Source organism: Mercenaria mercenaria, chromosome 11 (genome assembly GCF_021730395.1).
Source record: "Mercenaria mercenaria strain notata chromosome 11, MADL_Memer_1, whole genome shotgun sequence".
Classification (NCBI taxonomy): Eukaryota; Metazoa; Mollusca; class Bivalvia; order Venerida; family Veneridae; genus Mercenaria; species Mercenaria mercenaria.
This window is the reverse complement of record NC_069371.1, coordinates 9,537,875-9,553,625: the sequence shown is the minus strand read 5'-3', so window position 1 is coordinate 9,553,625 and position 15,751 is coordinate 9,537,875. Positions and strand designations below refer to the sequence as shown.

At 34.9% G+C, this 15,751-nt stretch overlaps 1 protein-coding gene across 1 annotated transcript in view; it reads right to left on the bottom strand.

The window, feature by feature from the left end:
* Nucleotides 1-5,630: 5,630 nt before the first annotated feature.
* The window catches only part of LOC123531459 (cell division cycle protein 27 homolog), a 34,199-nt gene continuing 24,078 nt past the window's right edge, over nt 5,631-15,751 (bottom strand). Inside the window, exons 17-19 of the mRNA XM_045312449.2 lie at nt 12,714-12,788; nt 11,630-11,786; nt 5,631-10,221 (exon numbers count right to left, since the gene is read on the bottom strand). Of these exons, the coding sequence (XP_045168384.2) occupies nt 10,130-10,221; nt 11,630-11,786; nt 12,714-12,788 (324 nt within the window). The 3' untranslated portion in view covers nt 5,631-10,129. The remainder of the gene's footprint in view (nt 10,222-11,629; nt 11,787-12,713; nt 12,789-15,751) is intronic.

Genomic DNA, 15,751 nt, shown 5'->3' with positions numbered 1-15,751 from the left:
AATAGATGTAATTCCAAATATTTTAAAAATACTTATTTAACAAAACTCACTGCCTTAATTTGTTATTTTGATTTTAGTTAAACAGGTATAGATCAGCTTAAAACGGATTCACAAGTTGTTTTAAAAATCTATTTTAACTATGGTGGCTCCAAAGAGAAACTTTAGACAGTCTTTTCAAGTGTGCTTCTGTCAAGTTTGGTTGAAAATTCATAAAGTGATTCGTGAGAAAAAGTTGTTCTAATGTGTTTTTCTTCTATTTTTAACTTCAGTAGCCCCTAAAGGGGATCAAGCAAAACCATTTGAAAAAACTTGAAGACGTACCTGTCAAGACGATACAAACCAAGTTTGGTGGAATTCTGTATAGTAGTTTGAGAGGAGATGTTGTTTAATTAAGTAAAATGATGACGCAGGATGACGGAAAATGGATCATCCACCTCATCCTGACACAAAGACGAACTTTCTAAGCAATGTTTCACATATATCAGATGGAACTTGTGGTCTCTATAGTGTTTTTAAATACTGTCCATGATAAAACCAACTGATCCCCAGAAATCCCAGTTTCAAACTAGACCTAGATCGAATTCCATGACAATATAGATCAGGTAGAAAATGTGAACTCTCAGTATTAACCCAGTTTTTTTGTGACTACTTCGTAGCCTTTCTAATCAAGATGACACAGTTTTAAACTAGACCTAACTGTAATAAAGGCAAAAATTCTTCTCGCCAAATTTCGTGTGTATAGCGTGTGGAGAGTCTTAACAATGTTGCTTTATGGATTGACAGTGACCTAGGTTTTAACCCCAGATGACCTACTTTTGAGCATGACACAGAGACAAATATTGTGACTAAGTTTCATGTAGATCAGATAACTAATGTAGCCCCTAGTGTTATCAAGATTTTTATCTGAACCGAAGTATCGAACCGGTCTGAGAATTTATTAATGCAAACATTCTGACCATGTTTCATATGTGTATCAGGTTATCAAGAGTGGCAAACTGTCACAATATTACACTAGTTACAGTAAATTACTTTCGGCTTTTAAAATACTCCATTTTACTGAGTAGACTTGTCACTTTTTTCCAAGGCCGCAACTCCAGAGCAACAAAGTCTGTCTGACTTGTTATCAAACCTGGTCTAGATTTTATGCTCATATATATGCTAGTTAAGTGTGGTGAACGTTGGATATGAACTGCTAAAGTTATCAACTGGACAGTCTATTTTTGAAATTTTAAGTAATTCAAGGGCCACAACTCAAGAGTGGCTGGGCACATGCAGCTGGTTATTGAAGGTGTCTAAAAATATTATGCCCGAGCTTTGAGACTAAGCTTGGTGAACATTGGATAAGAACTACTCAATTTAGAAGGCACACTCTTATTATTTCACAATTTTTAGCAATTCAAGGGCTGATCTACTGAGACAGTATGGCTGGTCATCACATTTGATCAAAGATATTATGCCCATAAATCTTATGGCCCAGTTTGGTGAACACTGGATAAGAGTTGCTCAAGTTAGAGAGTAGACACTGTCCATTTTCACGTTTTTTGTGTAATTCAAGGGCTGTAACTCCACAGCCAGTTGCTAATCAAACTTGACCGCGATATTATGCCCCTAAACATGTTGACCAAGATCAGCTAACAATGGTTAAGAGCTACACTAGTTAGAGAGCAGACACTGTCCATTTTCACAATTTTTGTTTAATTCAAGGGCCATACCTCCACATCTTGCTGGTTATCAAACTTGACTGCGATATTATGCCCCTAAACATGTTGACCAAGATCAGCTAACAATGGTTAAGAGCTACACTAGTTAGAGAGCAGACACTGTCCATTTTCACAATTTTTGTGCAATTCAAGGGCCATACCTCCACATCTTGCTGGTTATCAAACTTGACCGCGATATTATGCCCCTAAACATGTTGACCAAGATCAGCTAACAATGGTTAAGAGCTACACTAGTTAGAGAGCAAATAACTTCGGTAGACAATTCCTGCTCACTTGCTGCTGCAGGTGATCACATCCTGTTTGGCAGACTTGTAAATTGTTTGGCCAAAATTGTAACCCTAGAGTGTTAACAGTAAAACTGTTGATGGCTAACGATTATTAATGACAGAAGATAAATTCATGGCAATCACAACAGCTCATTTTGAGCACAGGTAGGCAAAACAAGAGCTGTCGGGAGACAGCAACTCTCAACTATTCAACAGTTTTATCAATTGAATGAATTTATAACTTGAAAAACAGGCGTAACTTTGTAAAAATGCAAATCAGGGTTATGGAACCTGTACAATGCATGTCAGGTCAACAGTGGACAAGTGTGTAAAGTTTCAATCCAATCCCTTGGTGGGTCCTGAGATACTAGCTTACATACAAAAACTTAACCACAAACTAGAACTGTCACAGCAGTGACTCATACCCCCACCATACGGTCTTGTCACAGAAGAATGGCAACCATAAGTAACCTTAAAAATACTTAGAATAATGTAAAAATGTCAAAAAAGCTTAATACTTAAAAAGAAGTTTACTCGTCTTTGGAGTACTTCATCCTGGGCTTCCACATATAAGTAATACTAGTATAATTATGTGCCCTTGATGAGGGATGAGGTAAATATAAAAAATCTCTAATATTAGAGATACACTAAAAGTGAATACCAAAAAAGCGTCTTACCCACCCATGTTACCACAGAAAAATGTATTTACTTTTTACATAGGACTGATAATAAAAAAGTTAGAAAAATACCAAAAATATTGAAAATCTATTCCTGGAATTTAAGGGGAAGAAACTCAGTACAAAAAAAAAGGTTACCGTACTTCCCTTTGGCTCTAAGCCAATCAGAATGAGATATAGTGAAAATACATCAAAATTAACCTTAAATTCTAAGTAAAAGGGGACATAATTCAAGAAAAATTGGTGTCAGAGTTATGCACCTTGTGTCACATGATGTGGGTGATGAGGTGGAACATCTATTTCAAGTTTAAATCAAATCCATTTAGTAGTAACTGAGATACAGTGAATATACATCAAAATTAACCTTAAATTCAAAGTAAAAAGGGGCATAATTCATGAAAAATTGGTGTCAGAGTTATGCACCTTGTGTCACATGATGTGGGTGATAAGGTGGAACATCTATTTTAAGTTTGAATCAAATCCATTTTGTAATAACTGAGATATAGTGAAAATACATCAAAATCAACCTTAAATTTAAAGTAAAAAGGGGCATAATTCATGAAAAATTGGTGTCAGAGTTATGTACCTTGTGTCACATGATGTGGGTGATAAGGTGGAACATCTATTTTAAGTTTGAATCAAATCCATTTTGTAATAACTGAGATATAGTGATAATACATCAAAATCAACCTTAAATTTAAAGTAAAAAGGGGACATAATTCATAAAAAAATTGATGTCAGAGTTAAGCACCTTATGTCACATGATGTGGATGATGAGGTGGAACAACTATTTTAAGTTTGAATCAAATCCATTTAGTAATAACTGAGATATAGTGAAAATACAACAAAATTAACCTTAAATTCTAAGTAAAAGGGGACATAATTCATGAAAACTTGGTGTCAGAGTTATGCACCTTGTGTCACATGATGTGGGTGATAAGGTGGAACATCTATTTTAAGTTTGAATCAAATCCATTTAGTAATAACTGAGATAATAGATTTCGGGACGGGACGGGACGCGACAAAACTGACTCCTATATACCCCCTCCAAACATGTTTGGTGGGAGTATAAAAACAGCCAAGTCGAAAATGGGACAAAGTTTTGTAAAAATGCGAAGTAGAGTTATGGAACCTGTACACTGCATGTCAGAACATCACAGTGAACAAGAGTGTGAAGTTTCAATACATGGAACCTGTGCACTGTAAGTCATTTCATCACAGAGAATAAGTCAGTGAAGTTAAAATCCATTCCCTCGAGTAGTTACCGAGATACCAGCTTACAAACAAAAACTTAACCAAATCTGGATGTCGACGCGGATACACGGGTAGGTCCAATAGCTCTACCTATTCTCCGAACAGTCAAGCTAAAAACTGGCCCGATTTTGACAAAAGGTAAGTTAATGACATAATTCACCTCAAGATTCAGAAGACTTTTGTAGCGTTTGGAAGTATTTGGTCCACCAGTTTCTGAGAATCTTTTTACTTGGAAAAATTTTTTCAATGTGGATGCTAACACTACTGCAATAATGACAACAATAGCTCTGTAAGTTGAACAAGAGGCCATGAAGGCCCTGTATCTCTCACCTGACCTACTGACCTAAAGATCATCAAGATTAACATTCTGACCAAGTTTCATTAAGATATGGTCATAAATGTGGCCTCTAAAGTGTTAAATAGCTATTCCTTTGATTTGACCCTGTGACCTAGTTTTTAACCCCACATGACCAAGATACGAACTTGACCTAAAGATCACCAAGATTAACATTCTGACTAAGTTTCATGAAGATACAGTCATAAATGTGGCCTCTAGTGTTAACAAGCTTTTCCTTTGAATGACCTAGTGTCCTAGTTTTTGATCCCACCTGACCCAGATTTGAACTTGACCTATAGATAATCAAGCTTAACGTTCTGACCAAGTTTCATTAAGATATGGTCATAAATGTGGCCTCTACAGACAGTGTAAACTAGCTTTTCCTTTGATTTGATCCTGTGACCTAGTTTTTGACCCCACATGACCAAGATTCGAACTTGACCTGAAGATCATCAAGATTAACATTCTGACTAAGTTTCATGAAGATACAGTCATAAATGTGGCCTCTAGAGTGTTAACAAGCTTTTCCTTTGAAATGACCTAGTGACCTAGTTTTTGACCCCACCTGACCCAGATTTGAACTTGATCTATAGAAAATCAAGATTAACATTCTGACCAAGCTTCATGAAGATACAGTCATAAATGTGGCCTCTACAGTGTTAACAAGTTTTTCCTTTGATTTGACCTGGTGACCTAGTTTTTGACCCCGGATGACCCAATATCAAACTCGTCCAAGACTTTATTGACGGTAACATTCTGACCAAGTTTTATTAAGATTGGGTCCAAATTGTGACCTCTAGAGTGTTAACAAGCCTTTCCTTTGATTTGACCTGGTGACCTAGTTTTTGACCCCAGATGACCCAATATCGATCTTATCCAAGATTTTATTGAGGGTAACATTCTGACCAAGTTTCATTAAGATTGGGCCAAATATGTGACCTCTAGAGTGTTAACAAGCTTTTCCTTTGATTTGACCTGGTGACCTAGTTTTTGACCCCGGATGACCCAATATCGAACTCGTCCAAGATTTTATTGAGGGTAACATTCTGATCAAGTTTCATTAAGATTGGGCCAAAATTGTGACCTCTAGAGTGTTAACAAGCTTTTCCTTTGATTTGACCTGGTGACCTAGTTTTTGACCCCAGATGACCCAATATCGAACTCGTCCAAGATTTTATTGAGGGTAACATTCTGACCAAGTTTCATTAAGATTGGGCCAAAATTGTGACCTCTAGAGTGTTAACAGTCAAATTGTTGACGCTGACGACAGACGACGGACACAGGGCGATCACAAAAGCTCACCTTGAGCACTTTGTGCTCAGGTGAGCTAAAAGTAGTCCAGCTTAACATTCAACCAGTCAAAAACAAAACTGGCAACCTTTCAAATATTGTATTTATCTTGCATTTGTTGTACAGGAACATACAAAAAGATTTATAAAAAGGTGCAATATTTTCATTCATTAACAACATATGTCATTGACCTTTCATTTTTGGTCAAACAATGTTAAATATATTCTACATTTCAAACAATCACACACTGATCTGTTGTTTTTTTATATAAACAATCAAGTTCCTATACAAGGGTCAATAAATTAAATACATCACAATAACAAGTAAAATACAAAGGACAGTATTTTCTGTAGTTTCATGTAGAGGAACTTTACAAGTCTACATCTACAGTCTGAAAATGATGATCTTAAAGAGGTAACTAAAAATACAAAATTCAAGTAGCCATCACTTATTTAGAGGTATGTGTAGGTTCACCATCTGAAAAAATAAGTGAAGGATCGGTTTCTGAAAAAGTTACTCGAGCAAAAAAAAAGATCGTGGTTAAAATATTTGGAAATAAATGGAGATAACTCTGCTAAAACTTTATTGTAGGCTTCAATGAGCAGGTACTTTTCATACTCAGCAAATTATGCATGGAAAAAGCATGCATAATTACTTCAAGTGAATTTGATCAGCCACTTTACTGCTCTGTAATCCCTGGTTTGAAAAGAAAAAAATCAAGGAATATCCTCAGGGAAATTATGATATTTTCTGAAGCAGAATTTGTTAACAGGCAACTTTTTTAAAAGTAAAAACCCACTGAATTTCACAAGGTAAAATATTCCGATAAAGCTACTGATGGGAAGAAAAAATTATCTACTATCTATATATGTGCGTCAATGTATGAAACAAATTCTAGAATTTTAACAATGCCAAAGAAAAGAATTCTAGGACTCTCAGATGCAGTGTCGCAACACAGGTAGATTACTTTTCCATTCAAAATTTTTCGTCTACAAGAAAGTTTCCCAGCATCCATATATCAAGTTTTCTTTATACCTAAAAACTTGGCACAATGGAAATGAGTTTCGTTTTCAACAGCACAAAATGTCTTATCCTTCAGAATGAAAAAGTCCCACTTTGTAGTTTTGTATGCTGCTATAATAAATTATATTAATAATTCCCAGCTAAATGAATCATTTGAGTTGCTTCTGTCAAGTGATAAAAATAGATTACATATATTCCAATCACTGATGAATTACATCAATAATACATAAAATGTGATAGAAGATCAAGGACATATGTTTTGTGTAACAAAACAAAAATTGATAGATAAAATCTACCTAATCAACAATACCAGTCCAGAAAAGTATACTTATCTGCCACACTATTTTTTTTGGTTTACACAAAGAAATGGTTTATAGTGGAGTTCTCTGGGCTTAAGGAATTGCTTTTAGATTCAAAGTCTAAAACAAAGTAAAAAAACTGCCACTAACCTTGAAATGATTTGGATTAATGTTAAATGTTCAAGCCAAATGGGAAAGTGCACACTGTGAAGGTGTTTTTCATACAGCAATGAACTCCACTGAGGTAGTTTTTTTCCACTTTGCTACAAATTAATGCCCCAAGTCACTGAACAGAACATACTTCAACACTTACTGCAGGAAACTTTTATAAACTATTAAAATTTTGTGACTTAAAGCAATACTTTCAAGTTCCCTGTATATTAACATAAAACTCAAAATAAACAAGAGGGCCAAGATGGCCCTAGGTCGCTCACCTAAGAAACACACCATAACAGTGTAAAACATGTCTGACCTAGTGATTTCATGGAAACAAATATTCTGACCAATTTTCATTAAGATTAGACCAAAAAATTGGCCTCTTGGGATTAAACAAGCATTTTCTTAGATATGACCTAGTGACCTAGTTTTTGACCCTAGATGACCCATGTTCAAATTTGACCTAAATTTTATTAAGGCAATCATTCTGACCAAAATTCATGAAGATCAATTGAAAAATACAGCCTCTATCACATACACAAGGTTTTTCTTTGATTTGACCAAATGACCTAGTTTCTCAAGTTTTATTACATAGATCTACTATTTAAGTAGAAATAAAAATGCAACAAAGTAGAAAAAGAGATAAAACAATAAATATTTATGGTAGAAGTTTGTTTCAAGACTTAGTGCAATAAACTTCCTTAAGTTGATTTAGTTGCAGGAAAAAATGGTACAGAAGGGAGGTAAATCAACAATTATAAAGTAAGTGTTACATATGCATGGTTACCTATCTTGCACTTTCTCTAAGAGGCATCTATCACAATTTCAACTGCTTAAAATTATTTTCTAGACAAAGCTGGGAAATTAAATGGATAATATAACTGAACAGCAACCAATTCAAGTATATAAACTAATGGCATCTATCTTCATACTGTGAAATCATAAAATACCGTGGGCAGCTAATTTTCATAGATTTCATAGTCAGGTCAATCCACAACATGAAGTCCAAGCAAAGAAGTAAAATTCCCATTACTTTCCTACAAAAAATATTGAAACCCACAAACTCATCTTACTAAACAGGCCTTTTTGCCAAAATCATGAAATTTCGTGCCAACATACACGGTAATAAGCAGCAGTGTACATTTCTAGTAATTTTCATATGAGATTTTACCTACATGAAAGCTTTGCTCTGTGCTAATAATGATTTATAATTGGTTTAAAAAACCCACATTCTATCAGTAAAATTTACAAATATTAGTTACATTTACTGGCAAAAAAATGGCTTTTAGAAAATTTGAACAAAATCCCTGCAAGCATATTGACATCAGAGGTGAAAATGCTTTTACATAAGTATGAAATGGTACAAATACATCCGTCACTCTCAATGATAAAGCCTGTCTCTAAATGCAAAGACTTCCTGAATAATAGACAGGGGAATAGTTTAGCTCTCACATCAGAAATGGTCAACTATCATGTAGCTGTATTGACCTTAAGTTTTAATTTAACCTTATTTAACTTCAATCCAGATGAACATGTTTTTTAGAGTGAACAAACTGATGATGTAATATCTTTGTCAAGAGTCTTTTTGTATAACTTCATCATTTGTTAATATCTCAGTGATGTAATATCAATTTTGAAAAAAAAAAAAATTATGGTATCTACAGAGACTGAACTCCAATAAAAAAAAATGGTAAAATGCAATAAAATTGGGACTCCTTGAAACTAACATTTTATTCATTCTTTAAAAAATGCACTTTTGCTAAAGCTCCATAAGATCTCTTTTGATTTTGATGGCTTTACAACTCTGCCAAGTAATTCATATTATTCATATTCTCAATATTAAATTCACAAGAAAAGATGGTGTTAGGAAAGAACAAATACTTGCAATCCATTCCATTAACAATAAACCCACCAAGACAACATACTGTGATATTATACACTTATTAACCAGCAAGCCATTCAATAAGTGTTTAATAATATGACATCTGTTTCAACTTGAACCCATCAAGCATTAAGTTGAACAAAGATTGGTCACATAAAGCACACACTATGGACCCACAATTTATAAAAGGAGTTATATAACAATGTTATTCATTACCTAAATTGATTACTTCGCCGTAGTTATTTACATTTTAAATATAGAGGAAATGAGATCACTTGAGTAATTAGGAAAGTGCAACTGAAAAATCTGTAATACAAAATAACTTACCCAGACATATAAATATTTAACCATAGAACACAAGAATCCAAATTCCTTCAATATTCATAGGAAAAAGTTAAAATACCCAACAAGTTGTTTATAAAAAAATCCCACTAGAATTTTTATAAAGAAGTACAAAACCCTTTTACACAGTGTCATAACATCAATCACTTTATGCACACATTCATGATAGTCTACTGATAACCTGCTTCATTATGAATAATCTCGGTAAAATTGTAATACATATGATTCAGTCTGTATACCTTCTTGTCAAACCCCTCAATGACAAAACGTCATCTAATTTTCATGTCTAAATACAACTGGAGTTGATTGGGAACTTTTCATATCATTTGTATCTAGCAGTTTGATGGACAACAGCCATAGTCCTGATGCAACAAGTCTGCTGGTTTTACTTTCGCAGAATGTTCTGTTTGTAGTCACACCAATACACTATAGGTCATATGGTGACTTTCCAGTCTGACGTGGAGAATAAAGGCCCGAGGTATCATCTCTGCTACAAGCTAGTTCCAGCACTGACCATCAACCTTCCATTTGCCAGCTGGATAGTTTTCTCTTCTTACAACCCCAGAGGAGCAGAGACAGGCGCATGATCTGGAATCAGCAACCTTAACCACTTGGCTATCAAGGCCCCGACATGTGATTTAAAATCAGCGACCTTAACCACTCGGACACGGAGGCAGATAATGCTGCATAATATTCCTGACTTTAGAATTGGCAAATCGCCAAAACGTATGTGAATATTAGCAGAAATAAAACCATCGTAAATATGATCCAGTCATCTATGTAACATATTCGTTCCTTATCAAGTCGGTATCACACATTGTTTGTACCATATAGTCAATTCTATCCTGACATGTTTTCGGATGTATAGTCTGTAAGCCTATGTCATAAACTCTCATCACTTTCAACTGCTTGTAACATATCGTCCGCATCCATCAATGAGGAGTTACTACCAGAGGGCGCTACTTCTGGCATATCTGGAAAAAAACAAAGTTAACGTATTTTTAGGATAATATTAGGAGAATGCAGATTCAATTCTCCATAATAACTTCAACAAGAGACAAAAATAAGCAACTTTGGCAACAACTGAAACTAATATGTGTATTTTCACAGCTCTTTCAGCAGTATTTTAATCTAAGGTCTGCGAAGTATCTGGAAACATGTAGTCATACAAGGAATGATTGAAACAGTTTTCAGATTGCAGTTTGGCCTAATATATATGCAATACACAGTGTTATACCCCCAATGGGCAATGTCTCTGGTATAAAAACAATATTCTTTACCACATTTCATAAACCCCAAAAACGAATACAACTGGAGCAACCATCATACAATAAAAGGTATTTTACATTTCTAAATTTCTCAGAATGTTACTTTAAGAAGTTTTATTAATAAGGTCAGTATGACTTTACAGTCAAACATGAATTATGATAGTGAATTCCAAACAAAGAAGCATCTGTGAGTCACTGATTTAATTAAACTTTCTCTATGATACCATCTTAACTAAATCTTTGACCTGACCCAAAAATCTATATTTTTATCCATACTGACACAGGGTGTTAGCTGCACTAATCATTTTCAGACAGAAGGTTAATATAACCTATGACCAATTTACCCCAAAACAGAGCTTAGATATACCAAACACTGTCCTTAGACCAATCAAACCCTGTCCTTAAGACCTACAAACCTAGTAGACAATCATGTTCAAAATTTGCAAATTGAATGTCTGGAAAAAGAAGGTTCAAACAAAGAAATTTTCAGCACAAGGAACTTGAACACTGCTTGCATTTGTTTGTTTGATTAGGTTTTAAGTCAAACCAACACAATTCTAGAAATACTGCCACTTTCCAACTTTAAATGGTGAAGGAAGACCCCTCAAGATGCCTCTCTGGGCATTATTTTAGCCAGAGGCAGGAGCCTGGGTTGCTTTTTTTTTGTTGTGTTTAATGTCACACCAGCATAATTACATGTCATATGGGGACATTCCAGCTTTTTGTGGTGGAGTAAGACCCAAGGTGACCGACCCTCTGGGAATTATTTCATCACGGCAGGGCATCTAGGTAGAATCACAAACCTTCAATAAGCCAGCTGGATGGCTACCTCACATAAATAATTATATGCCCTAAGTAAGGCTCTAGCCCACATCAGTGAAGGACAAGAGATCTTAAGTCAGTGACATTAATCTCTTGGCCACGGAGCCCCACACCTGGGTAGAACCATCAACTATCCATAAACCACTTGAACAGCTTCCTCACAGTAAAGAATTCTACTTCACAAAAGGGGATTTATATCCCAGAGGTGATGGTGATTCTAAGTCAACAACTTCAACTGCTCTACTGCTTGTAGTTTAATATCATAACTTGGAATGATATAGAAATACCATACCAGATTCACTCAGTCTTGCTAAGGAGTCATCATCCTCTATGTTAAATCTTTTCTCTATTGATTCCTTTATCTGATTGTTGAGTCCTTTAGGATCTAAATCCATCGCCCACGAGAAATTCATTAATGCTAGATCTGTGTTACCCAATTTTTTATGAACCTGAAAAGAGAAATATAAGCAATCAAAACAAGAGCTTTAACTCAAGGTGATTAATACCCCTTGACACCACTCTGATACAGGAAAAGAAAAATATTGTGATCATGACCTCTGACCTTCAAATGTAACTATGACCTTGCTATAGTGTCTTAGACTGTACACTCTGCATGTTGTTTTAATCCTTCCAGCAGTTCAGACGATATGGAGCAGACAAATTTGAACTACTTGTTCTTTAACCTCTGTGGCCTTGACCTTGGACCTAGAGACCTGGGATGTGCATCCTGTGTGCAGTCTGGGTAATGCTAGAAAATCATTCAAATTTTACGGAATTCATCCTTAGCTAGTGATTTAGAAGGTAAGGAGTGGACACTATCTTTGACCAGCAAGTGTGACCTTGGTCTTTGTGCTCATGTGTTCATGATGCTAGTTTTATGAATGTCTTCCAAGTGGTTTAGACTATATGGAGTGGGCACAAAGTTAAGCTATTTAACCTTTTTCTGTGATCTTGACCTAGTGACCCAAGTTGTAAACAATGTCCTGGGTTATGCTCTCTGCAAAAGTCAAAACAGTTAACTGATGAAAATTTTCGCAGCAGTTAAGATTAGTGATCAAAAGTTATGGACAGACATCCAATGGACATGCACGACTCCAAAATAGCCCCCATATACCTCATATCTGGAGTATTGTCAATCAAATGTAATACAGGTAATAACTGTGCAGTAAACTGTGGTCAATATACATGTATGTATACATTGTTTACCAACTTAATTATTGTAATTACATACACATTATCAGACAGACACTGTAAAATCCCATATCTATCATTTGGTAATCTGACTTATGAGACTAGGCTGAAAATAATAAATAGTCTCCAGGTTATGAAAATGTACAGGTTGATTTATTCAAAAGTTGGGATGCCAATTGACTTACCTTGCCAAGAAGGAAGTATATCAGAGATTCTTTTGGAATAATTCTCTTCAATTCCTCTAGTTCATCCAGGGCCTCCTGTAAATATGTGTACATGTTGATCATGATAGTTAAGTGTATAACCACCCACTATTCTCCTGGTACATAGACATAAACTTCTTGTTTACATTACTACAAGAACTTTCCTATTTCAAATAAGGTACAAAATTTCACAATTGTACAACAGTTATGGCTGCATCAAATATCTTAAGTCAAAAGGCCATTTTATTCTTTTATGGGTTATGGAAGCCCCTAACTGTCCCTATGTTACATCAAGCAAAAACAAAACCAAGCTGCATATATAATTATGGCATTTTAAGCTGAACAAGAGTGCCAGAATTTCACAATATACACCCGTCATAAATTTCTTTACACTAGCACCTGTTTTCGCAAATGGAATTTTAATTCTGTGTTTGCGTAGTAATTATTGTAAAGTCCACAAAAAAATCCTTACCAGGAAGGGATACCTTAAAATACACCTAAAATTTGAAAGTAATATCTATGTTGTACCACAGAAACCTGGTTCTTGCGCATGACACTCCATCTCATGATGAACAATTGTGCCAAATTTCATCAAAGTCCCTCCATGCATGAAGAAGATACGCTCTGGACAAAGTCTGTGGACGCCACCTGCCCACCCAGGGCGTTCCCATAATACATCCCGTTTTTCAAACAGGCGTATTAAAAGCTCAGTCCTAAAACAACTAGTAAGAGCTATCTTGAAGGTGTCATTTTTCTTAAGGAAAGGCAAGCACTCTGAACACTGATATAATGCTACCTGAACTTTGAACTCCATGTATGATGCCAACCTTGGACCTGTGTGCATCTCTTTGTATTATAATCATGAATATTTATTTGTACTTTTGAAAATCCATAAAAAGATAATCAAAGGCCTGAAGGGCCTGAGAGTCGGCTAATGATTGATGTACTGGTAGTATAGTCTACCAGTTTCAGTTTGGTTTTAGTTTTTTTCCCCAACTGAATAGAGATTTTGATACAATAGATGAAATGGACATTCAATCGATGCCTAGTAAAACTTTGATTGACATTATACAAGTATTTAAACCCAATATATTTCTCTAAAATTGAAGAGTGGTTCGCAAAAATAAAAATGTTGAAAGTACAAACTTCAATTTGACAGGTGACACTAAGATACTGCCCATGACTATAAATATTTTTCCAGTAAACATTTGCCTGCGGCATTACCAAAACAGGCAATTATCGGCTGGTATATATTCGCACATGATAAAATTTGAATATGAAAATTTATATATTGAAATTTTATAGCGTGGATTGCCAAATACAATTTGTAATGGATGGACGAAAGAACTGTTCAGATATTTTACAGATAAGGGGCCTGGCAATAACCGTGTCACACGCTAGGTATTGTTTAATCATATTATAAAGGATGTGAATTTAAAGTATACTTACTTTTGCGTTTAAAGATATGTAAATGTTGCTGAGTGTCAATATATAGTGTCATGAATGTTTACACTGACAGGAAAATTGCGCATTCGAAACTAAGAGAAGTTACTCTGACTAGCTACCAATTTCGGAAAAGATAACCTATATTAATAAATGCAGTTCTTTTTTAGTTAAAACCATCATTTATTCTATTTCAGACCTGTTAACCCCTTCAAAACCATGTCTGTAGTCCCCAAGTCTATGTACTTTCAATTATCCGTTTTGATTCATGTAGACAGACAGGCCCAGACTGGGCTGAAAAAATGTTTGAGCCATTTTTACGTGGTCGGTAGCAGGGTGGGTGTGGGGAGGGGTGTTCCTTCCCGCTTTGAACTGCAGTCAGATTTTGAAATGGGCATTGTGGCAGGTGGTAAAAGGGCAAATGTATCAAACTGTAAAGTGGCAATATGGGGGGAGGGTGTGGAAGGATACCCCTTTCTGCAAGTAGGGTTTGGGGTATCACCACAAGGAAATTTTGAAAATGTAGACCCTTGATACAGCCTTTGGTGCGATTTCTAACTGAAAATTTTATGTTTCAATTTCTAAATATTACCTACATTCTTTTTAGTATTACAATATTCAAAGTATGAATGACTGTCACTTCATATTTTTACTTTCAGGTCATGCCTCAGCACTAGAATATAAAACTGATATTGATTCTATGTATGTATTATAAAAATAAATTCTAGAATCATTTCTGTTACAATAATATCTATCATGTCTGTTACTTTAATGTTTAAATTTCATAACACAGCTCAATATTTATCCAAAATATTATATCCGGATATGATTACACTTTCTTTTATACTGCCAAAATCTCCAGTTTCAACAATATGTTTTACAAATTGTGATGATATGAAGACAGTTTAGCAGCAATTGGCAGTATCTGACATTGAAGTTTACGGTGAAATTATTTAAATCATTTCATAAAAAAAATTGTTTCGTTTCGTTAAAGCACTCTAACATAGACGATCTACTTTCGATTTCAAAAACTACAAGAAAATACAATTTAATGTTTCGCCGATTTGTTTATTTCTCGAAAAATAAGAAATAAAATCATTTTTAAAATCAGTAGTAATTAAACAAATCAGTAAGAGCTCTTTCTCGGGATAATTTATCCGCTTACTGACTGCAAAATCAAGCCATGTGTCATCATGAAAAGCAGAATGGGTGACGGTTTCATTTTTTTGCGAACCTGAATCGTAAGCAAATTATCCAAACCAGTCAAAATTCCAGAAAGGTTACGATCTAGATTCTTTCTAGTATTACAATATCCAAAGTATGACTGTCACTTCATCTTTTTACTTTCAGATCATGCCTCAGGACTAGAATACAAGTCTGACATAGATTATATGTAGGTGTAATAAAAATAAATTCTAGAATCATTTCTGTTACAATAATATCTATCATGTATGTTACTTGAATGTTAAAATTTCATAACACAGCTCGATATTTACCCAAAATATTATATCCGGATACGATTACACTTTTCTCCAGTTTCAACAATATATTTTACAAATTGTGATGATACAAAGACA